This window comes from Sebastes umbrosus, chromosome 10 (assembly GCF_015220745.1).
Source record: "Sebastes umbrosus isolate fSebUmb1 chromosome 10, fSebUmb1.pri, whole genome shotgun sequence".
Lineage (NCBI taxonomy): Eukaryota > Metazoa > Chordata > Actinopteri > Perciformes > Sebastidae > Sebastes > Sebastes umbrosus.
The window spans coordinates 27,213,504-27,237,788 of record NC_051278.1 but is presented as its reverse complement, the minus strand read 5'-3'; the positions used below and the strand labels follow the sequence as shown (position 1 = coordinate 27,237,788).

Below are 24,285 nucleotides of genomic sequence, written 5' to 3'. Positions count from 1 at the left end.
AACAAAACATCATATTTTATAAGCTCATCATATGTTTTGTATGCAAAAATCTTCATTTGTAAAGTAACTAGTAACTAAAGCTGTCAGATAAATGTAGTGGAGTAAAAAGTGCAATATTTCCCGCTGAAATGTAGTGGAGTCGAAGCACAAAGTAAAAGAAAATACTCAAGTTAAGTACAAGTATCTCAAATTTGTACTTAAGCACAGTACTTGAGTAAATGTACTTAGTTACATTCCACCACTGTATGCAGTCATGTACACACAGCCACCCAAACATTCAGCGTACACAACATAGACCAACATACAGTCGTACAGGAACACACTCAACACCACAAACTCTAAAACACATTATTGCTGCTGATGGGTCAGACCTGTGTTCGTATTTTGTGATTTGGAGCGTGTTTTGTTCCCTGGGGCTACAGCACGTGTGAGTGTGTGTAGGTGTGTATGTGTGTGTGAGTTACAGTTAATGACAGTCATTTTCGGAGAAACAGACGGAATGAGGAATATCTGTTGCTGGATGTGTATCAACACATTTAAAAATGTCTCTTCTTTACCATTTTCATTCATGTTAAACCTCTTCTCTCACTCCCTCAGTATAGGGCTCTCCTCAGTCTACTTACTCTTGAGTTGTCAGACAAGAAATTCAGACATTTTATAGACGCTTGACTGACCACGTTTTGCTTTGTGATATGAACTAGGGCTGTGTAATACATGTGTTACCATTCAATGTGATGCAATATATTGCGATACTGTAAGCAAGGCGATATATTGACATTTTTTAAAAATCTAACTTTAAGAAAACTATGAAAGGGATAATGTACAGCGAGCCGGTCATTGTTGTGAAAGAAACCCTGACAGGGCGATGCCGCGAGGGGTCTCTCATCGCCCTGAAGGGGATTCTTTCACAACAATGACCCGCTAGCTGTACATTATCCTGCTTATTACATGGCTACTTACTTAAGAAATCAATAATTTCACACATACACATCAGAACTGCGCCCATAGCAACGGGCTGTTATACATAGCAACAGTCTGCTATAAAGAAATAACAGACCACAAAACGCCATGATTGACCAATCAGAATCGAGTATTCAACGAAGCCGTGCAATAACATAGTATAAAGAATACACCACCATATGCATAAAATCTAGGTAAACATTTTTTTTTTAACTTTTTTATGCAATCAGAACAGTGGGATGTGCATTAGCATTTATCACAGTCCCTGTAACATCCAACATCATAGCACTACTTTTGAGAGGGCACACACACTGAGAGGGCGCTTTATTTTGCAAATGAAAGTATTAACTGAGTTCATGTTTGCATGTAAACTATTAATTAGAGATCAATAGTCTTTTTGAGAATTGATACAGTATCACAAAAAATAATATCGTGATATTTTTCAATATTTTCTTACACCCCCGATATGAAGTACAGTAGCAAAGATGTGTGGAGAATGCTTGACATATAGTAGCCTCACAATTATGTATAGAAAACTGAATTCATGTTTAGATTCAGTGAAATAATAATAATTTTAAAAAAAAAGGTTAACATTGTTGTAAATAAAGGATATTATTTTGCTCTATGTATATGACCTGTGCTGTATGATGAACTCAATATCAGTTTGGTGACTTCATTAAAATGTGTTAGCCAGGTCCTGGCTGCCCTGGAGGTTGGTGTGGGCGCAGTGATGATAAATGCTGACTAACACGTTGGTCTCTCCCTCACACAGACAGCGTGGAAGATGACTTTGAGTTATCCACCGTGTGTCATCGCCCTGAGAGCATGGACAAGCTGCAGGAGCAGACTAAGTTCACTAAGAAGGAGCTGCAAGTTCTCTACAGGGGTTTCAAAAATGTAGGTGTGGCTGATGGCAGACTGCGGTCCTTTATATACCTTGGTCTGTGGGAACTAATGAGTTTTTGTCTATTCACATCTGTATCTCAGGAATGTCCGTGTGGTGTGGTGAATGAGGAGAACTTTAAGACCATTTACTCCCAGTTCTTTCCGCAGGGAGGTGAGTTGTCAACTCCTACTGAACCTGAAGAGCTCCAACTGTGTCCATAATACTTTAATTTATACCGTTCATTCATTTGATAGACTTCAGGTAAACGTGTAAGTCTAAATAACAGATTCTGTAGCGGTACACATGGAGCTTTTCATCACCGCAATGAACTGAACATAATGAACTCATTATAAATCTGCTCTGCTGAACCACTGCAAAGAGGCGAGGCAATTTTTCACATCGTGATATTTAGGTTGATGAAATGTTAACCACTCGCCTCCAGTTGTATTTGAAATTATTCTTATATCTCGGCTATATTTAGCTGGCTGCTAAACCGAGCTGTTCAAAGACTTCATGTTTCGAGGGCACGCGGGTTACTGTAAGTCTCTACCTTTTGCAGATTCAAGTATGTACGCACACTTCCTGTTTGAAGCCTTCGACACGAACAAAAACGGCTCAGTTAGTTTCGAGGTGAGCTCTATTCTTATATCAGCTTCCTTTTTAGAGATGAGAGCAAATGTGTGCTCCACACAAATATGCGTTCTCTCTAAATACCTGCCCGCAAAGATTAGTGCTGTGATGAAGATTTGACTTCATTTACTGTGTTGATTTAACATTTAAGTAATGTCAAAACAATACAGTAAATTGTTCCCCGTGTATCTCAGGACTTTGTATTTGGCCTGTCTATCATCTTGAGAGGGACCATTAATGACCGGTTAAACTGGGCGTTCAACCTCTACGACCTGAACAAAGATGGCTGCATCACCAAAGAGGTAACACATGTTACACTGTTCTTAGCTTTCTCTGCGTATTTGCTGTAATGGCTTCTAAGCAGGGTCATGTGCTCAGTATTGTGGGGGATGTGGAGGCACCCTGTTACTATTTTTATATTTAAATTTTGGTGGAAATCGAGTTGTGGAAATTGCCTGCCTTGATATTGATTGATATCTGAATACATCAACTTTTATTTTGAAATTTAGAACTCCGCTCCAGTACATCAAACATACCCTGTGGTATATATGGCTATATATAACCATTACATAACCAAATTCTTTTGGGGCGTGAAAGAAAATAGTTGCAGATGTCATATTACATATATACTCAATACTAATTAGCAAAATAAAAAAAAAAACAAGCTCTAGGACTCGTGACCTCTAAAAACCTGGCTAATGCCCAGCTTCAAAGTGATTTTTTATGTTATCCAACAATTTCTCCATCCTCAATAATATGTTCTCCCTTCTCTCTTTCACTTTCCAGGAGATGTTGGACATCATGAAGTCTATCTATGACATGATGGGGAAGTACACGTACCCCAATATGCAGGACGATGTTCCGAGAGAACATGTGGAGAGCTTCTTCCAGGTCAAACTCAGCAGTCTTTGCTTTCTATTAACACCTGGAGTTATGGTTGTTAAAAAACACAGAAATATTACTGATAATAGTTAGAAGATCATTTACAAATATATTTGAGCATACAATCGTTTTTCACTGAATAAACCTTTGGCTGCTATATTTTTCTTTCAGAAAATGGACCGGAATAAAGACGGAGTGGTCACCATAGAAGAGTTCATAGAGTCATGCAAGAAGGTGGGTCGGAAAAGTGGATTTTTAAGTCTTAAAGGGACTATTTGTAACTTTCAGAATTGCTTGTTAACAGCGAAACCTGTGGCCGTGAAATCAACGAAAGTCAGCGTCGAGCTCGCACTTGCTCGCTCTAAATAGACATGAACGAGCATCGCTCAAAACAGTGAGGCGACACACGTCAGCTAAAACCACAATATCACTCTATATTTCAGCTGCTTGGCAGTAATGTTAGCTGACCAGACGGAGGTCTCTCCATGAACATGATTTAGATCTGATCCTAGTGTTGGCTTTTCCTGCCTCAGTGCAGGCTGATGCAGCGGGGCTCTGCAGCGTGTCTCCCTGCTCTCTCCGCCCGCAGCCGGAGAGAGCAGAGGAGACACCGGCACCCGGTCGGTAACGAGACGATAACGTGTCTCTCTGAAGAGCACCGTCACTTCACAAGACACGGAAAACCTCTGTTGGTCTGGAGGAGCTGCAGCAGTTATTTCTGCACAAACGTCCACTTCTGCAGTGTGGCGTGAGCGCGCGTTCACGTCTAGAGGTGGAGCGAGCTGAGCGAGAACGCACGTTCTGTCTGAGTGAAGGAAAGCAGGCAGAGGAGGAGAGGCAGCGGCCACACGAGAACACGCATATGCGAGCGCGCATGTGTCCCGACCCGGTACATTTATACGCTTAAAAAGTTACAAACAGTCCCTTTAAAGGAACAGTTCCACATATAAATATGCTTATTCACATTGTTGCAGAGAATAAGAGGAGACGATTGACTCAACTTTCATGTCTGTGCATTAAGTATGCAGCTAGAGCCAGGAGATGATAGGCTTAGTCGGGGGAGTCCGGGGGAGTCCTTCCTCCTGGAATGATTTCCAGTGACTCCAGGAAGTCACTGCATCTGCAAAGAAATATTTATAGCACGTAACTCCTCATAAAACCACAATTTGTCGTTTTGCATTTCTGTTTATTTGCTTTAGAGGGGCTGGTAGGTGGATTTTATTAAACTTTGGACAGTGCAACGCTACCTGTTATAACTGGTTAACTCTACCTTTAATCCTCACTTCCTCCCCAGTGTGAATCATTTGGGTGACACATAAGGAGAAATGACACCTTATTAATTAGAGCTGTCAAAGTTAACAAGATAATAACGCCTTAACACAAATTTGTTTTAACGCCACTAATTTCTTTAACGCATTAAAGCAACTTGCAATTTTGAGGTTGTACCGGGCTCAATTTTAATGCTAGTGAAGATACTGGCATCTTATGAAACTTGAAAAGGAGGCTAAATAATGCCCCAAACTTGTGCTAAATTTTGGTGAGAAAAAAATGTCATGGCCATTTTCAAAGGGGTCCCTTGACCTCTGACCTCTGAGCAGTTTGGGGCAAGTCATAGTCAAGTCAGAAAACTGACACACTGACATCTGTTGTTGCCTGTTGTTTTGTGTTAACAGCTTTCCAATAATAAATATATACACACATTTGCATAAAGCAAGCATATTTGCCCACTCCTATGTTGATAAGAGTATTAAATACTTGACAAATCTCCCCTTAAGGTACATTTTGAACAGTTAAAAAATGTGCAATTAATTTGGGATTAATCACGATTAACTATTTGAATCAACTGACAGCCCTACTTATTATCCAAACCTCTTGTCTGTGACTAGGATGAGAACATCATGCAGTCCATGCAGCTGTTTGACAACGTCATCTAAGAACCTGGACCAGAGAGTACGCTGGCACCAGGGAGGGGAGTGTGTGTGAGAGGGATCGGGATTGAAAAGAGAGAAAGAGTTTGTGAACGTGTATGTGTGTGTGTTTGTGTGTGTGTGTGTGTGTGTGTGTGTGTGTGGCCGTCTTCTGACTTGCAAGCTTGTGTGTCTGTTGAGAGCCGTGAGTTCGGAGGGCACCGAGAGGCCCTCTCCCTCTTCCTGGACCCCCAGTGACATTTCTCCAAGCAACAATGGAGTTTCCCCGACTCCCTAACTCATCATGCAGAACCTTAGTTTTACCCCAGAGGCACAGCGAACGCAGGCAAGCAGCGGGCTCACAGGCACTGGCACACGCAAGACCCCCCCCCCCACCTGTTTTATTTATTACTATTACTGACAGAGGAACTATCACAGCCTGTACTGGCTGAACTCAGAGGGAGGAAGCTGCCTCCAAACCTTGATCTAAGATGACTTTTCCCTGTGATGGCTGAGATTTGTGAATCTGACCCTGCCTCTGTGCATGTGGGTGACACCTCCCAGGAGCCGCCAGACTGCTCGTGCACCGGCCATAAAAATAGAAATGCATCTACCGCCATCTTGTGGACGAGAGAGAGAGAAAGACGCTTCCTGAGGAAACAGCTGACTGAAATGGAGATCCAGGCGTTCCCGTTTTACAGGTGGAGGTTGTTTTCCACGAGGAACTGATAACAATATCGCATGATGATGTCACTACTATCCAATTATGTATTTACAGAGATACTCCAAAGTCTGCTTGTCTGTCTGCTGTTCCTAGTCATTCACAGGTGCCTCACCCTTTGTGTATGAGTGTGTGCATGTGTAACAGGAGGATATGTCATCCATCTTACCTATGTAAGACTCTAATGGGACAACACCCGCCTCCATTCGCGGGATTCATGGGTGGAATAATTCCGAGCCTCCAATCTATTACAGTCCTAGCTGTAGGTGTCTATTGACTGTTGTACATTTCCTAGCATTCCCAGTGGTGTGATATTAGGCAGTACAACGTGGGGGATTGCACTAATAGTTGACCTGAGCTGTTTCGATCATCCCAGCTCCTCTCAACACAGGACTGGACGGGCATAACGCAGTCGTACTAGTCTATCAACATACATTCAAGGGGAATTTATTAGATTACAGATTGTATTTGTGAACTTCTTGTAATCGCAAATGTCGTGTGGCTGTAGCAGGTTCTTCCACTTCAAAAAAAAAAATTCAAAACCCTTGTTGCATTAAATTAGGCTCATTCAATTTCAAAGAGGCATAGTATATGTGTGCGTGTGTGTGTGTGTGTGTGTGTGTACTGGTAGTCAGAGGCATGGTTTAATAATTTTTTTATGCCCCCCCCTCATTCGGTATTCTCCCTCTCTCTGTAACACCAAAGAGAAGATATCAATTAAAGAGGTATATAAGTTAAGACATACAGCCCACCTGTGGGTGAAGAGAGAGGAATTGTACCTTGTTATTTTTCTTTATAATTTCTTTATTACTTGACGCTCCGGCAATATTGTCCATTCATGCCAATAAAGCATAATGAATTGAGAGGGAGATGCTGTGTAGTGATGTAGGGCAAGGGGCAATCAGAGAGACAAAGGATGTGGCGATGTGGTTTACCTGCACATTGTCCTAACTGAAATGTAGTTTTAGGTTGTAAACCCACACGTTAGACAGACATTTTGAAGAATTTGCAAACACTTATTAATTAGCTTCTTTTCAAACTACTTAAATCTACGATGGTGCCAGTAACAGAGACACTCACGCCGCAGTTAAATAGGCTATAGTGTGTTTTGAATGCAAGAGAGACAGACATGGAATAGCAATAATGTTCTCCACCACGTATCGGCACCTTTCCACTCATCCAACCTCTCAGAGCACAGTAAAGGGTGCACTAAGGCCTTGATGAAAATATGCACTTTCAACCCTGACATTTTGCTTTCTGTTCTGCATTATTATTTTTTGAACTTTTTCTTTTTTTTTTTTTTTTTTCTGGGGAAGAAGTGGTTTGGCTCTGATTGTTCCTTGCCAATAGTTTTTAAGTTCCATTCCTGGCCACAAGTAAAACCTGTCTATACCCGCATGTACTGTGTCTAGAACAATGAAAACCTACTAACCCGTTGTACTGACTGTCTAGTTAGCTAGCCTCAACTGGTTGCATTACGTATTCAAAATGTGTATATTTTGTACAGAGACAATAAAAATCACAGTTACTATGCAAAACGGACTGGAGTTTGAATTTGAATTGTCTTTATTAAAATAAGACTTCCCAAATATACAGTACAAAGCAACAATCAATTCTTTTAACATTATAATTCATCATCACGTCAGATAGAAAGGGTTCATAACTTAAATATACATCATTTTACATACAATCCCAACAGCCACATCTGATTCAACTAACAGGCAGTGTGTGACCAGACACAAGGCAATAAGTGAGCAACCACTCAGTAAGCAAATTTTCAGTCAAAACATCCTGTTAAAACTGTGTACAAGATCAAAAACAGTCTACTTAAGATATTCCTGCAGAATATTTCTGTCTGTCTGCAAACCAAACACGTACCCTTCACTGGAAATCCTGTTGCTGTGTCATTAATCCTGTTGCTGTGTCATTAAAGCTGGATAGAAAATAAAAATGTGCTTGTTTTTGCTTTTGCATGTGTTTATATTCCTTGCAAAACAAAAACCTTCCCATTAAGTTGTCATCTTCTAACGACAACATGCATCCGCAAATGTTTCAGACGGTTCCTCATTGACAGCCTTCATGTATTCATGTAATTATCAACAACACTCTGCTTTAATAACAGTGAGATGAAATAACTCAATGTCACCACATGAGGATTACATTGCAGCACCAGAGGAGAGGTGCTTCAGTATAATTATGCATAATAGTCCAGTGTTAAATGAAACATTTCTCCATTTTTAATGCATTTATCATTTCTTTTTTCACTTTCCTCCCTGAAGGCCTCGTTCACAATGGCACTGCTGGCTCTTAGAGGCTTGAGGTGTGGCTATGGGGGTTGGATTTGTCCATAAAGGAGCCGGTGTTTACTTAGGCATCTTGCGGAGCTCGGCCAGAACCCAAATGGCCAGTGAGAGGAGAGCCACAGAGCCAGACTGGTGAACTGCTGCCAGCGGAGTGGGGACGTACAGCAGCAGGGTGCTGATACCGAGCGCAACCTGAGAAGCACAAACACACAGAGTTCAGTTACACTGAGGAGTAATGGACTCAGTTTACATGTTTCTGGGCTGGAGCTGCAAATAACATATTTTCATTATAAATTAATCTGCCAATTATTTTTTATTAGACTGGATCAATCGATTAATAGTTTCGTCAATAAAATGTCAGAAAATAGTAAAAAATGTCCATCCCAGTTTCTCAAAATCTGAGTTGATGTCTTTAAATGTCTTGATTTGTCAATCCAAAACCCAAAGACATTCAGTTTAATATGATACAAAACAAAGAAAAGCAGGAAATCTCCATATTTGAGTCTGAAAAAAGCATTTTCTGCCATTTTTGCATGAAAACGTTAACGTTTAATCCATTATCAAAATGGTGTGCGATTATTATTTATCTGTCGATCGACTAATCGTTGCAGCTCTAGGGCTGACTGACAGCCTACCTGTCCATAGGCCATTGCTGTGAGGAGGCTGATGGCGATCTTAGCCCTCCTGGGCAGCACCATCCTCCTTGAGAACAGATAGAGGCCTGTAATCGCGGTCAAAGAAGAGACTGCCTAGAAAAAATAAATAAATACAGGGGACAGTCAACAATACTGATAGGAGAAGGAGAAGGGTACAAATAATGTTTCATTGTCTCTGTTATGACAGGATCAAATACCAAAATTCTGTGGTCGAACTGTACAGTCGTGGGATTTTCAAAGATGTTCTTGAGGGTTGGAGAGAACGCCAGCAGATCGTCTGGGATCCATCGATCTCCCATTTTAGGGAAGGAGTTATACACCAGCCCAGCATCCAAACCAGCTACAAAAGCACCTGTGTAAAAGCATATGTAAGATGTTTACAAATAGATCTGCATGTAATATACAGTATATGGACAACTGTCTTATCTATATTATCTCAACAGTCTGCAACATTAGATTTCATACAATAACTTTTAATGTCCAAGTATTTACTTTAATTCAGTTATTTACTGTATATCCCTCTTGACTCTCTGAATATGCTACAGTAAATGATGTTGTACTACCTTAGCTTCAAATATGAAAACTATCTAAGGATCTATTTGCGTCCTCAAAGAGGCTTGAAACTGAAAGCACTCCTATCATTATATAGATTTTTTTCTATCTATATTTAGAAATGCATTCACATATTTATGTTTGTGACGTTGCATTCAGCCAAGAGCAAACCGCACCTGAGAGAGCAGTAAGGAAGACGAGTCCACCGGTTCCCTTGGCAAACCTCCTAAGCTGCATGAGACGGTTGGTTTCTGCCATCTGTGAAAGACGTGCCGTCATGAATGAAAACAGAAAAACTTGAAATCTGCGTGACATTTGCTCACACAGACCAAGGTTAAAACTGTATTACTTTAGACTGATGTTATCATAGGTGGCCTGTAGGCAAGAGACTGCCTCTTTTACCTTGTGTACAGGCATCAGCAGAGTGAGCCCTGTCCAGAGACTGGCGCAGTAAAGCAGCAAGGCAGAACCGAGATGAGCACTCAGACGATACTGGCTGACACGCGGGATGTCGTAAGACTCTGGCTTCTCCTCCAGACCGCTTTTCACCATGTACCACCCCAGAAGGCCCTGAGATGACACACACAATGATACAGTCATTCATGTGTTTGGACACTGATTTGACATCAATACAACCTGACTACAAAGAAGGAGGTACAGTAAGGATGAACTTCCTGTGATCCTCACGGCAGCAGTATTGAGTCTTACCTGGAAGAAGACAAATCCACAAAGCCCGAGCACTCTTCCCTTCATGGAGCGAGTGAAGTATCCTTTCTTCCAGAAGTAAATGGTGGGGAGGACGTACGCAAGTCCAACCAGCCTTCCCCACATACGATGACCCCACTCCATGTAGAAGATGAACTTAAACTCTGGTAGGGTCATGTCATGATTCATTCTGGGAAAACATGATGACAACAGATAATTAACATTTAAACCATGGACCAAACCCATTCTTTTGTTTACTACATGTCCCTGAGGTGTATTCAGTGGTGTCGTGGTCGTTGGTGAGGTGGGTGTACTACTAGGTAGATGGGTAGGTTACCGAGGATGAAGTGGGTACACTGTCCTATATATTCCAATGGCTTTTTGGCTGATAGGTGGGTATACTGTAAACCGCCAGAAAAATATACCCCGTATACCTGCGTATACCGTCCACTACACCACTGGGTATATTCAAGTACGTAACTGTGAACAAATAAGAGCTTTCACAATTACGTAATTGTGAAAGCAGTGCTCTTATTAAAAGAAACTAAAGGCCTGTTTCTATTCAGTGTTTAGAACCACTGCTGATGTGAAAAAGCATTTAAAAACATTACAAGCTTAAATGTAGTTGTTAAGCATTAGTGAATTAAGACAGCTCAAGCAATTTCAAAATGATGGCAGGTTACAAACCCTTGTTTGATTATTAGTGATTGGGTACTTTTAAAACTGTGCAAGTGTGTGTCTTAATAAAACAGAAGAGATGGGACCTTACATTTTGAATTCAGGAAACTGTTGGTACTTGGAAAACTCGGCCTCCCACTCTGCTTGGGACTGAGGTGGCTTCATCTCTCTCACCAGATGCCAGTCAACCATGGAAAGCCCGGATTCTGTCAGCCTGATTGAAAATGCACATATACAGTAAGTACATATCAACACCACTTGATGTTGTATACACTGACACGTCACATTTAAGTCCCTTTACCTTGTGACACCACCCAGGACGACAGCCCCCACCACCAGCCCGCTGCAGCCCAGTAACCAGCGTCCTAATATGCGATTTGTGGCTGCGTTGGGGACAGTAGCTGCTGCCGGGGCGGAGGAGGCCCCCGCCTCCACTGTGATGGTGCTCTGACCTCTCTTCACAAGCCATTGTCGGATCTGTGGACTCCGCTGATGTAAATAAAAAAAGGAGAGAAAACTGTCACTTTAACATTGCTAACAAAAATATACTTTAACTACACTAGAGAAATATTAATTCAGCATACAATGATATATGAAACAATAGTGTGATTCCAACCTTGTGACAGTTGTTTCATGACACATGACACAAAGCCAGGTCCATAAAGAAAAGGTTTTCCCAGCTCAGTGTTGAGGAACTTGACTGGTCTGCACAGATCCCTGACCTCAACCCCATCCAACATCTCTGAGATGAATTAAAACTCAAGACTACGAGTCAGACCATTTTATCCAACATCAATAGCCAAATTCATTAATGCTCTTGTGGCTGGATGGCAGCCAGCTTTCTAAATACTGAGGAAAGTCTTCCCACAAGAGTGGAGACTCTTAAAGTAGCTATCCATGGTATTAGAATAAGATAGCCATCACATAATGGGTGTAATATGTGGGTGTCCACATACTTTTGGCCACGTCACACATGATTAACCTACGTCACGTTTTCTCCTGTTAGCTCACTTATGACACATTCACGGTCCTGTTGATCAGGTAGAAATTCAGGACTTCTGGACAAAGGGACTGCAGGTCGGGTGGTTTGATGTTTCTACTGTGATGGAAATTCTGTCAATTTCCCTAGATGACTCCTAATGAACGTTGAAATAAAGATCTCGAACAGATGAAATGTCTTTGTTGTATTTTATTCTTATAAGAAGAGGCACTGGTTATACAGAGTCACACAGAGTCTGCAGAAGAGTGCACTGCAGGAGATTATTACAATGTGATTATATAGAAATCTACAACGGGGAGTGTGGGAAAAGGAGTAGTTTTACACAGATAAGGAGTAGTTTTACACAGATAAGGAGTAGTTTTACACAGATAAGGAGTTGTTTTACACAGACAGTGTCCCAGTAAAAGTCAACACTCAGTACTTTCCCACTACATGAGACATGCAGACAGAGTAGTAACTTTCTACTGATGCACAGAGAGACATCACTACATACAATGTAATTTCCCATTACAAGGGACGGCATGTTGGTTGGTTTGATGCATCTAGTCGTTGTATTACTTAAGTCTTAATATCGGTTCATTCATAAATTCGATTTATTGCACAGCTCTAACGTTAATTTGACACTTAACGTTACGTCGGAATTACGGGAGTTACGTGAAGTGACATTAACGTTAATTTGTCAGTTAACGTTACGTAGCAACGATGGGAGTTCGGTGCTGTTACGTTTATTTGGTCGTTAGTTAGTTTGACTGTTATGTGGACCTGACTGCTGCAGAGTACAACCTGTCAGGTAACTTAACTAACTTGTATAAACGTTGAAAATAGGACCAAAGTGAAACAAAGGGGAGTTGATTAATGGGTTATCTTTCTGAAAATGTCAGACATATCGTGTCATAGTTATACTGCTTGTAAAGATGCCAGTGTGTCTGACCTCCTTCATGCTTCACTAGCTAGCTCACATTAGCAGCATGCTTTATACTCACAGTGTTGTGTTGAAATCCTCTGCCGGCACTTCTGCAGCCGAAAACAATGGTTGTCCGTAGTGAAGAGAGTAACATGTTGGAGCTAGTGTCCGCCGGGTTGGTCCTGTAGTGCTGTAACTGCTGAGAGCTGTAGCGTTAGCTAATAGCTGCTGTTACATCAACTTACACAACCATGTTTGATAACTAACAGTTCAACTCTGACCTCCTGACGTCACTATAAAATGACGAGCAAAGATTTTTTTTTTAATTTACCAGACTGAAAAGCTTGGGAAAACACATATATCCAACAGACATAACATAAATATGCATTATTTATTATTTTTACATTTGTATTATTGAGAAACAAGACGTCTAGCTAGTTGGTGCATGTTTTGTGTCTGAGCGTATCCCGCATGGGCGGGGTCACCAATCTCCTTCTACGTAACCACTATAGCACCGCCCACCCGTCAGACCGCGTGTTTAAAATTCAACTAACCGGGAAACGTTGATCAGCTGTCGTATAGCTGGGAGCTGAAGTTGTCACCCAAACAATAACATGCACTGACTTCATATCGACTGATACGGTCCCATGAATCGATAGGAAGTGGATTGCACAGGTAGTTGTTGTGGAAGTGAACAAGTTTAGCTGAATGATTGTGGACATATAGCTAACACTTTCACAATTAATCTCCTTCTGTTCCTGTCTGTCTGTCTCTGTCTGTCTGTCTGTCTGTCTCTGTCTGTCTGTCTCACTGTCCAGACTGTCAGGATGGCAGAGAGTTTCTTAATGGAGGCGTGTGTGGACTCCGTGGAGTCTGCTATCAATGCTGAACGAGGAGGTTGGTAATGTGTGTAGTGAACACTGTTTGTGCTTTTTCTATTAGCCTAAACCCACCATGACCTACTTGCTAAACAGGCATTTGTAGGGGGCTGCAGTCAATCAGACAATTTAAGCATTGTCTCATACAGATCATGTCTGCACTCATTGCTGAGTTTAAAGGGGCATGCAGTTTTATTTCATTTCTCAAAGGTCATCGACCATAAAGGTACATATAGGTGCAATAATCTGAGCGTTTGTTTCTCCTGACAGGTGCAGGTCGACTTGAACTGTGTTCTAGTCTCCTGGAGGGAGGACTCACTCCCAGTCAAGGTGAGCTCAGTTCATTTCTGTACAGACATTCATACACACCCCTAAACTGTTGAGTATCTGCTGAGGGGCGGGTCTAGAAAATGTTGATGGGGTGGCCAGGCAGGGGCACAGATTCAGAGAAAGGTGGCACATTTAAATAAAATGTAAAAAAGTAAACCACTAAAAAAGTACAGCACTAGATTCAAGGTAATAATAAACTGTACATTATTAATAACAAAATAGTTTATTTTGTGTCAAAAGGAATGGAAAATATGCAACTTGACATGTGATATGAAGTAGCAGTAACAAATAACTTTGCACATAGCCTATTGTAGATGCAATGCAACAAGCAATAACATTTTCCACCACATATAGCTGTGCATAGGACAGAACAACTTCACTGACAACAGTAGTAATTGGCTTTTGAGCCCAGTGAGAAGGTGTAGCAGAGTTTTACTCAAGCCATTTGTGCTGTGTACAATGTTTTGTTGAAGGCTCTTTTCCTGTCACCCTGCACTGTTCGGGGAAATACCTTCAAATGTGGTTGTTTTTGGCCCATCTGCCAGATACTGTGATATGTCTGGGAGGGAAAAAGGGAATAGTTTTAAAACTACGAGGGATACATGGGTGTTCATTTATAAATTACCGTGCATTATCGTCACAATAGCGATGATGCTGAACTCCTTATTAAAAAATGTTGTGAACTTCAGCTGGGTCTCATATTTCAGTAATACATTAGATCATCATTAATGTGACATTTTTGTCATTAATGTTTGTTGAGGCTTATCAGACCTCAGACCTTGAGACCTTAAATAAAGGGAGGATTTCAAAACCAAAGCAGTGTGGTCCTCCCCACACAAAAATTTGAGTTTCAGAGACCTTGTTTCCTGCATTCTGGAGACTTTTAAAGAATGAAAATAAAATAATAAGTACACTGCAACAGCATTTTTATGTTAAACTTTTGATTTTACCTTTAACTTCCAGGAAAGAAAACTGAATAATTCAACCAATCTGGTGTGAACTTTGTGTGAATCTCTAGCATAAACTAATATTCATCCGGTTTTATTTATTTTCTGCGTGAGTTTCTCTTAGTACTCTCCATTTCCCTCTCCGTTTCTCACTCACTGAAGGTCCTTTCAGACACAACGCGACAACGCCACCACTGCTCTCTAAAACTTGTTATTTCCTATGGCTTGCACATTGCCACGACTGCTTTTTTCAAAGCCCAACTTTGGGCGCTGCACGCTGTGGCGAGCACAGCTTAAACATGAGCTCAGACTGCGCTGTGTCGCGAGCATAGGCTGCTCTCTTCTGCCGGGAAACGACAGTTGGCGTAGCTCTATTGTCGTACGGGTGGAAACCATAGGGATTATACGCACTGTTCAGTTCCAGAAACAGGCTAAGATAATGAAAAGGAAAATAAGTGTGAAAATTTGCCATAAATCAGGAGAAATACGGGAGAATTATGACCCCGGGAGGAAACCGAGAGAGGGCAATGAAAAACGGGCAAGTATGCCACCAGACAAGCATATACAATCACATAAACCACTGTTATTTGCTTTACCACAGGTCTGCTGCAGGTAGTGAAGCAGTATGTCAAAATTCCAGTCTACGTGATGATAAGGCCTCGTGGGGGGGACTTCCTGTACTCAGACCGGGAAGTGGAGGTGATGAGGAAGGACATAGAGCTGATGAAGCGCCACGGGGCCGACGGACTAGTGCTGGGAGCCCTGACAGAGGATGGACGGGTGGACGCGGAGCTCTGTATGGAGTTACTGGGTACTGTCTGTCTGTTTAATTGGTCTTATCTATGGGCCTACAAGGCACTAAACAAAAACAACCAAGATACTCAAGAGGCAAAGTCAGGGTTTCTGGCACAACTTCACCTTCTTCCAAGGTGCATTGAAAAGGGAAAAAAGTCTGAAGAGGTCAATACTAAAGTTGTTCTATATACTAGAAGTGTTGTTGTAGTTTTGACCTCTTCAGTTCCACAAAAGAGCCAGTTTACATAACAGAAATGTCGTATTATCAGAGGTTACAAGGACTCAGTCTAAGCTGCCATGTTCTTTCTTTAAATCTTGATAACACAAAAATCTCCTCACCAAATGCCATTTTCAAATAGTGGACTTCTTAGGGCATTACACATGTTTCTTATATTTTGTTAATAATCTTGCTTGATTTTTTTACGTTACGCTATGACTTTTTCCTGTACATAAAATGCAAGTCAGACAGAGAAAATATTGTAGCAATAATCCATTACCAAAATGATTGTTTTGGCAGTGACTCACAAAACCTAGTATGAGGTAAAGTAAATGTTTCAGTCTTATAGACTATGTGGCACTGAACAAATTTCTGTCTGAGTGTGTAGGCTCACAAAAAGAGGAAAAATATTCAAAATTTGCCATGCTTTTTTACTGCAACTTTGCATTTGATGTATGTATTTTGAGGTTTTGTATTGCTCCATGTAATTTTCTGATCGTCACTTTTTTCTCACTAGCTGCTGCTCGACCTTTGCCTGTCACCTTCCACCGAGGTAACATGCTTCTCCTTTAAATCAAATGTAGACTTGAAGGTTTTGAAATTCAATGCAGCTGCCTGCAACTACACTACAAAATTATATCACAAAGCCTCAATGAAATAATAGCCCTCTAGAGTGATTTCATCAGTGCCTTCAAAGACTTCTGAATGCGTGTTCTTAAACTGATATTGATCTTACTGCAGCTTTTGACATGGTTCATGACCCAGTGGTTGCTCTGGAGACTCTGATATCATTAGGGTTCCAGCGTCTGTTGACAAGTGGCTGTGACAACTCTGCTTTGGAGGGACTCCCTCTCATTAAACGGCTCGTCGATCAAGTATGTATAAATTATATATATATACGCATACATGTTTGCATGCAAGCATTCTGAAAAATGGCAGGGCTATTTGTCTCTCCCTTCCTACCAGTCTTATGTCCTTCTCCACATTTTCTTCTACTCAACAGGCTAAAGAGAGAATTGACATCATGCCAGGTTAGTACTTTTACTTTTCTCTTGTAAAATGTATTTGTGGGTTTTATTATTTGTTTATTTATCTTTTTTTTTTTTTTTTAAATACAGGAGGGGGTATCACTGAGAGGAACCTGCAGAGAATTTTAGAGGGCTCGGGAGCTCAAGAGTTTCACTGCTCAGCCCGCTCCAGTAAGGATTCTGCCATGAAGTTCAGGTATGATCCTACAACTATAAGGAATAAAACTTAAAGATGAACCTTTTTGTTGTTGCTGTCTGTCTAATAATGTTTCCATGTGCAGGAACACCTGTGTGACGATGGGAGCTGCTTTCTCAGCACCAGAGTACGGCCTGAAGGTGGCAGATGTGAGCAAGGTCCGCACTCTTAATGCAATCGCCAAAAATACCTTGTGAATGGGTACATGACAGACAACAAAACTGATACCTCAAAAGCGATCATGAGTAATTATACTGAAATGTTAACATGTATTTTCACTAAAGCCCAGAATAAGTAGACATTTCAGAACTGCCACAAAGGTTTTTTCCTTTTTTTTAACCATTGATCAAACAGTCCTTGTAAAGTTTGAGCTCAGGGAAAGCCCTGCAACCTGCTGGGATATGCAGTCAAAGTATCTCACAGTGATGAATAATTTACATTTATTATTCTACACCTGTATGTGGCCTCAGAAATAGTGTAATGAAATACACAAAAGATTGCTAAGTTTAAAGTTCTTGTGTTTTTAAAACTAAGGATCAGTGCTGCTGCTGTTTTCAGAACAGTATGTTTTCCAGTTGCCATACACTTGACCTATATTTATTTACAGCACTTCATATTCAAAGTGGAAGATAACGAAAAGATGTGACATCATGTACTTATACTTTTTTACAAGGACATAAACATTGTGACTTGATTCAGTTTGCTCAAAATTCAATTAAAGTCCACAAAAATGGAACAATTCAACACACTTTTGTTTCTTACCAATGTTGCCAAATGTTTCTGACAATTAAAACCAGTCTCTTATTAATTTGATTTAAGAAACAGGCCATGCTTATTCAGAATCAAGCTTCATTTCGACTAGTTTTAATTGTTTTTAAATGAGGTTTAAGAGGTCGGGGGTCATGTTACTATCTTCATGTTCACTGATAATTAACCAGGCTGTACTGAAGTGAAACATTTGAGAGAATCAGTGAACCTGTGACATCATTCAACAATGGGGCAGATCAATGGTCAGTCAGTGTTGCGCTGACATGGCAGAGACATAAGATAATGTCATGTCACTATAATCCAATCAATTATATCATGATTTAAATCTTATTTGGGTACAAGATCTCACCCAACCTTTTTTTTTTTGGATTATTTTTCATCACAAATGTCAATTTGCCATGTTAATCTTTAGTTAAAAAAACAAAAACACGTCATTTTCGACAATACTGAGTCATGGGGCATTTGCTATAAACTTACCATACAGTTAAATATCCCGGGGTTGTTTCAGGAAGCAGTTGTGCTGAGTCATGGCTGACTAAGAAAAACTGGAACTTGGACCAATGAACACCTTCAGGGTTTAATTATGCAAAGTGAAGGAACTGGCCTTCTACCTCCGAGAGGTCAAGGCCCAGTTACGTGCTGGTTAATCTTGTGTGACAAAGAGATTTTCCAAACAGACGGGTTAAAGCATAATAATACAATTTATTCCGAACAATTAATGTTGCATAAGTAAAAATAAAAGAGTTTACAGATATCTGGATCCAATCAACATGTCCCTGACAACATACAGTGCATGGGTCAGTTCGTGAAGTCTGAACCCCGAGCTATCCCTGATCCAGCCTATTCATGGTTTACACAATATTAATATTCATGAGCTTATGGCACGTGATGTTTCTGCTGCATGTCTTCTTCTTCTGTTATCTCCTTCTGACTCCTTCCTCCCTTTGGCCTTGAAAAAGAAGAACAGCACCTCCCTCTCCTCTCTTTCCCCACAATTCACTCTATTCATAACAAATCCGACAGTCAGGTTATTGTAGATCATTGTAAGCACTTTTGTACATAATAAATCCAACAAAAGTTATCCAGTTACTTCACTAAACCTACTTCTTAAAAAAGGCCCTGGTCAGCTATATAGTATATTTGTAGTCTTCTATCTTTCAGGTCTTTACTACAAATGTATGACAGCATTGTGGTTCAATATCAATGATGAAGTGTTGCTGATAGGATTTGTATCGGTAGCATTATGTTGAAAACCAGTTTCATCAGTCGGTCTTATTCTCTTCTAAATTGTGATGTCTTCACTCTTGGCATCTGGTCAGAGAGCAGAAACAAGCACATAAAGTCGAGTTGGATGTTGAAGGAACTGGCCTTCTACCTCCGAGAGGTCAAGGCCCAGTTACGTGCTGGTTAATCTTGTGTGACAAAGAGATTTTCCAAACAGACGGGTTAAAGCATAATAATACAATTTATTCCGAACAATCAATGTTGCATAAGTAAAATAAAAGAGTTTACAGATATCTGGATCCAATCAACGTGTCCCTGACAACATACAGTGCATGGGTCAGTTCGCGAAGTCTGAACCCCGAGCTATCCCTGATCCAGCCTATTCATGGTTTACACAATATTAATATTCATGAGATTGTGACACGTGATATTTTTGCTGCATATCTTCTTCTTTGTTATCTCCTTCTGACTCCTTCCTCTTCTTGACCTTGCAAAAAGAACAGCACCTGCCTCCCTTTCCTCGCAATCACTCCATTCACAACAAATCCAACAGTCAGGTTATTGCAGGTCATTGTAAGCACTTTTGTACATAATAAATCCAACCATGTTTAATATTTGACTCGAGGTTTATATATTCACAGAGAGTTTGCCCAATTCACAGACAAATGTATTTGTTTTACCAACTATTTCCTCTATTATCAAATTGCCTTAGCTATGGGCTGCAACTAATGTTGATTTTTAGATTAATCCTTCAGTCAATAAAATGTCATGAATTTGTAAAAAGAAAACACATTTCTCAGAGCTCAAGGTGGCATAGCCAAATTACTTGTTATGTTAGGCCAACAGTCCAAAGATATTCAGTTTCTATCATAGAAGACTGAGAAACAAGCAAATATTCACATTTGAGAAACTGAAACCAGCAAATTTTTGTTAAAGTTACATAACCAATTAATCGTTTATCAAAATTGTTTCTAATTCATTTTCTAACTGTTTTATTCCTAGAGCTAACCTATTCTGTATTTTCTTTAAAGGAACAGTGTGTAGCATATAGGGGGATCTATTGGCAGAAATGGAATATAATATTCCATAATATAAGTATGTTGTCTTTAGTGTATAATCACCTGAAAGTAAGAATCGTGGTGTTTTCGTTACCTTAGAATTCTATCTACATAGGAAGCGGGTCGTCTTCATGGAGCCAGCCGCCATGTTTCTACAGTTGCCTGGAACGGAAAAATCAGACACTGGCGCTAGATAGGGCCATTCACTTTTTCACGTCGGCCCCCGTAGTAGTTCTACACGCTTGGCACACGGGAGAAGTTGAAGTTGGTTGCAGTCTGCAACTTCACCGCTAGATGTCACCAGATCCTACACACTGCACCTTTAAGATGACCTTTGCCTCTTCTATACAGGATACCGTGATGAAAGGTAAATTAAATGTATAATGGAAACAAAGCTTCTCAGGCTGAATAAGAAACAGTTTTCAATCAAATATATACACATGTCCCGTTTCAAATTGCTTCCAGCTCTCAATTGTGCTCATAAAATTGCCTGATTTTTCTACCCCCTCTTGAAGCTGTATTCTGTGTTTACCTCCCCCCTCAACATAGCTTCTCCCAGCTGCAGCTGAAATCCCTGTTAATAAAGTAACTGCACTTCACTATTGTGCAACAAGCCTTCAGACTGAGCTGATAGATACTAAGGGATAATTATTATAGAAGGTCATGCACAGTACCGTAGATGTAAATCCGATTCAGTCACAGTGCTCTTCGATTACATATGAGTTGTCTTCACGTGTCACATGGCTATCATGGGGGCTGTACACACAATGAGTCAGCTGCATTACGACCATGTAATTATTAACCACACAGAGTAATCTGTTTTAGGGTCATCACTGTCAGTGAAAGACTTTTCAAACACATTCTTTATTACAAACAAGTCTGCCTGAGTCATGCTGAGTATTCATTACACTCTATTGCAATTCAAGCATGGTTTTTTATAATGTTAGCTTGTTGACACTACCAAGGATAATCTTGTTCACCAAGTTATCAGCCTGAGGAATCAGCGCTGAATTGTTTATATCTTCTCGGTTTATGAGGCTGGATGGCACACACACACACACGGATCATGACCTCAGCAAAACAACGCCGTTGATTCATTTTTGAGTCATGTGTTCATCTTCCTCTTTCCACACAGACATGACATACACACCAACAGCAATGCTTTTTGTTTCTGTGGTTTGTGTTGAACTGGCGTCTGGAAGCGATTTACCTCTGGACGGGTCTTTTAAAAAAAAAAAAAAAAAAAATAGCCCAACATCAACATGGCCCATAAAGAAAACCCTGCTCTTCTGCCACAGTAGCACAACAGTTTTGTTTTTGCTCATGTAGTGTGGCTGATTCAAATGAATGATCACCTGAAACTAATCTGACGTGACTTGAAAATGGTTTTCTCGTCCAGAGAAAGGGAAGGCATGCAGAGTATAAGTGGAAACACAACAGGAAAAGGGGTTTTAATGAGCCCACTCCCTCCCCCTCCCAAAACACAGTCCCTTTTTTGGTGGGCCATCCCACTAACATGAGGAAAAACAGCACAGGAATACTTATGCAAGCCCCTCTGTTTCTCTCTCTCTCTCTCTTTCTCTCTTCCTCTCTTACATACAGCCTGAAATGCTGAACTTTAGACAAATCTGACCTTGGAGGAGTGTCTGTGGGCTGGAACAAGGCAGGATTTCTGAATGACTTTGACTGCAGTTGTTGATTTTTTTCAGGACTACATGTGTGTGCTTGTTGCAGACATCAAAGGAGTCACAGAGGACCACTAGAGGACAACCCTTCCTGCCTAAAAAGAAGGAATTCAAGACTTGATTTAAGCTTTAACCTTTCTACTGTTCACTTTAATCCAGCACGTCTTTTCTCTGCACAAAGAGGCTGCAAAATTTGGTTTCTGCTTAAAAGCCTCATGGCTCAAAGTCCCTCAGAGTCACGTCCTGCGATTGTCTCTGGAGTGTGGTTGGACAGGGGAGAGAGAAGGAGCGTCAGAGCCGAGCCCGGCAGCAGTGGAGCAGAGGGTGAGAAGCGTCTGGTTGTCTAGTCATCTGAAGGCGACTGAAGCCACCAGCAGTGGACCATGTGTGCTGCGGCTCTGGAGGAGTACTGTGGGTCCATCTTCTGGGTGAGTTCAACTGCCAGGGTTAATGTCTGTGAAGGGAAACAGTGGGGGGAAAAGGGCTTCATTGTTGCCTCAGTTGACCCCTTTTATACGAAACAGTCGAAAAACACTGAATAGCTTGTAAAACGTTTGATGCACACACATATGATTAATAACTTTTACAGTATACAGTATTCACTTAAATGTAACTCAAGAATTACAGAGGATGGACACAATAACATCTGTGCACTTTAATAAAATACAATATCTCTGTGACAAGTACAAACTTTCTTTGTAATTTGTTTCTGTTTTATTTATATTTATTATGTTATTACAAAATAGCTATTGTAAACCTTGTTGACACACACTCAAAACAAATGAGCTACAAGCTTCTTAATAAATATTGTAATATTGCAGGATTTCTATATTTTAATGTGTTGTGTACAGGTGCTCATGTTATTGTGTCCATCCCTTTAGTGTGTGTTAGACAATAATGAAGACATGTTGCTCTATGTTATGTTCACACAAGGTGATAGATAATAGTTCAAGATGAAGAACTGTTATCTGAAAGTATTTTATATGTTTCCACCCCTGACCACAGTGAGCTCAGTGAACATGTGACTGATTAATTACTCGTAAGACATGAGTCAGCATGTACAGTACGTCAACGGCTCTGGGAAGTTGTGATAGGCATTTTTCACTTCCGTTGACGTTTTATAGACTAAACTGTTATTCAATTAATACAAAAAAGGTACATTAATCTATAGTGAAAATAATTATTAGTATTAGCCTGACACATTTTATTTCCCCCATGGGGAAATGTATGAAACAATCCATTTAACCAGGTGTTTTTTGACCCTATGACCTCAGTACATTGGTATTTTTCACAAATTAAAACAGAAACAAAAAACAATGATATGAAGTCATTAGGAACAAATTGATTGACAAAGTCAGAAAAATGGTAAATGAACTTGCATTTATATAGCGCCTTTCTATTAGGGATGTAAGAAAATATCAAAAATAGAGTATTGCGATATTACATTTTGTGATACTGTATCGATTCTCAAAAACACTGAATCGATCTTTGATTAATAGTTTACATGCAAAGATTAAAGGGACTGTTTGTAAGAATCAGAAATGCTTGTTAACAGCGACACCTGTAGGCCGTTAAGTCAACGAAAGTCAGCGTCGGGCTCGCGCTTGCTCGCTCTACATAGTGAAGGAACTGGCCTTCTACCTCCAAGAGGTCAAGGCCCAGTTACGTGTTGGTTAATCTTGTGTGACAAAGAGAATTTCCAAACAGATGAGTTAAAGCATAATGATTCAATTTATTCCGAACAATCAATGTTGCATAAGTAAAATAAAAAAGTTTACAGATATCTGGATCCAATCTACGTGTCCCTGACAACATACAGTGCATGGGTCAGTTCGCGAAGTCTGAACCCCGAGCTATCCCTGATCCAGTCTATTCATGGTTTACACAATATTAATATTCATGAGATTATGACACGTGATATTTTTGCTGCATATCTTCTTCTTTGTTATCTCCTTCTGACTCCTTCCTCTTCTTGACCTTGCAAAAAGAACAGCACTTGCCTCCCTTTCCTCGCAATCACTCCATTCACAACAAATCCAACAGTCAGGTTATTGCAGGTCATTGTAAGCACTTTTGTACATAATAAATCCAACAATAGACATGAACGAGCATCGCTCAACACAGTGAGGCGACACAAGTCAGCTAAAACCACAATATCACTCTATATTTCAGCTGCTTGGCAGTAATGTTAGCTGACCAGACGAAGGTCTCTCCATGAATCACTGCTGATCCTAGTGTTGGCTTTTCCAGCTCCAGCCTCCCGACCGCGGTCGGAGGGAGACACCGGCACCCGTTCAGAGACAATAACTTTTCTCGCTGCAGAGCCCCGTCACTTCACAAAACACGGAAAACCTCTGTTGGTCTGGAGGAGCTGC

The 24,285-nt window shown here is 40.6% G+C and overlaps 4 protein-coding genes across 23 annotated transcripts in view; 3 read left to right on the top strand and 1 right to left on the bottom strand.

The window, feature by feature from the left end:
• The window catches only part of LOC119495703 (Kv channel-interacting protein 2), a 197,128-nt gene extending 189,604 nt beyond the window's left edge, over positions 1-7,524 (top strand). For 14 of the 15 annotated variants that reach the window (XM_037782436.1, XM_037782438.1, XM_037782439.1 and 11 more), the window contains 7 exons: positions 1,733-1,857; positions 1,948-2,017; positions 2,406-2,476; positions 2,671-2,778; positions 3,263-3,367; positions 3,530-3,592; positions 5,245-7,524. In XM_037782436.1, the coding sequence (XP_037638364.1) occupies positions 1,733-1,857; positions 1,948-2,017; positions 2,406-2,476; positions 2,671-2,778; positions 3,263-3,367; positions 3,530-3,592; positions 5,245-5,292 (590 nt within the window). In that variant the 3' untranslated portion in view covers positions 5,293-7,524. Of the gene's footprint in view, positions 1-1,732; positions 2,018-2,405; positions 2,477-2,670; positions 2,779-3,262; positions 3,368-3,529; positions 3,593-5,244 lie in introns of all 15 variants that reach the window. The other variant, XM_037782443.1, reaches the window with a different exon arrangement.
• A 10-nt stretch (positions 7,525-7,534) lies between these two features.
• Positions 7,535-13,070, bottom strand: LOC119495702 (cytochrome c oxidase assembly protein COX15 homolog). Its single transcript, XM_037782431.1, has 9 exons — positions 12,864-13,070; positions 11,182-11,369; positions 10,972-11,094; positions 10,206-10,392; positions 9,900-10,067; positions 9,674-9,755; positions 9,143-9,297; positions 8,925-9,038; positions 7,535-8,481 (listed from the first exon to the last, which is right to left on the bottom strand). The coding sequence occupies exons 1-9, from the start codon at positions 12,936-12,938 to the stop codon at positions 8,350-8,352; spliced, it is 1,224 nt and encodes a 407-aa protein (XP_037638359.1). The 5' UTR covers positions 12,939-13,070; the 3' UTR covers positions 7,535-8,349.
• On the top strand, positions 12,482-22,072 carry cutc (cutC copper transporter homolog (E. coli)). 5 transcript variants are annotated; one of them, XR_005208547.1, is made up of 11 exons: positions 13,308-13,459; positions 13,603-13,681; positions 13,933-13,992; positions 15,541-15,750; positions 16,469-16,504; positions 16,693-16,826; positions 16,955-16,982; positions 17,070-17,175; positions 17,261-17,333; positions 20,325-20,592; positions 21,935-22,072. XR_005208547.1 is itself a non-coding variant. In XM_037782450.1 (10 exons), exons 2-10 carry the CDS (start codon positions 13,612-13,614, stop codon positions 20,517-20,519), a joined length of 912 nt encoding a protein of 303 aa, XP_037638378.1. In that variant the 5' UTR covers positions 12,482-12,670; positions 13,603-13,611; the 3' UTR covers positions 20,520-21,495. The 5 variants fall into 5 exon arrangements, 4 of the variants coding, with proteins under 4 accessions (XP_037638378.1, XP_037638379.1, XP_037638376.1 ...); XM_037782450.1 differs by lacking the exons at positions 13,308-13,459; positions 21,935-22,072 and adding an exon at positions 12,482-12,670 and having other exon boundaries at positions 20,325-21,495; XM_037782451.1 differs by lacking the exon at positions 21,935-22,072 and having other exon boundaries at positions 20,341-21,495.
• abcc2 (ATP-binding cassette, sub-family C (CFTR/MRP), member 2) overlaps positions 21,635-24,285 on the top strand; it is a 37,013-nt gene continuing 34,362 nt past the window's right edge. The window contains exon 1 of one of the 2 annotated variants that reach the window (XM_037782429.1): positions 21,635-22,338. In XM_037782429.1, the coding sequence (XP_037638357.1) occupies positions 22,294-22,338 (45 nt within the window). In that variant the 5' untranslated portion in view covers positions 21,635-22,293. The remainder of the gene's footprint in view (positions 22,339-24,285) is intronic. The other variant, XM_037782430.1, reaches the window with a different exon arrangement.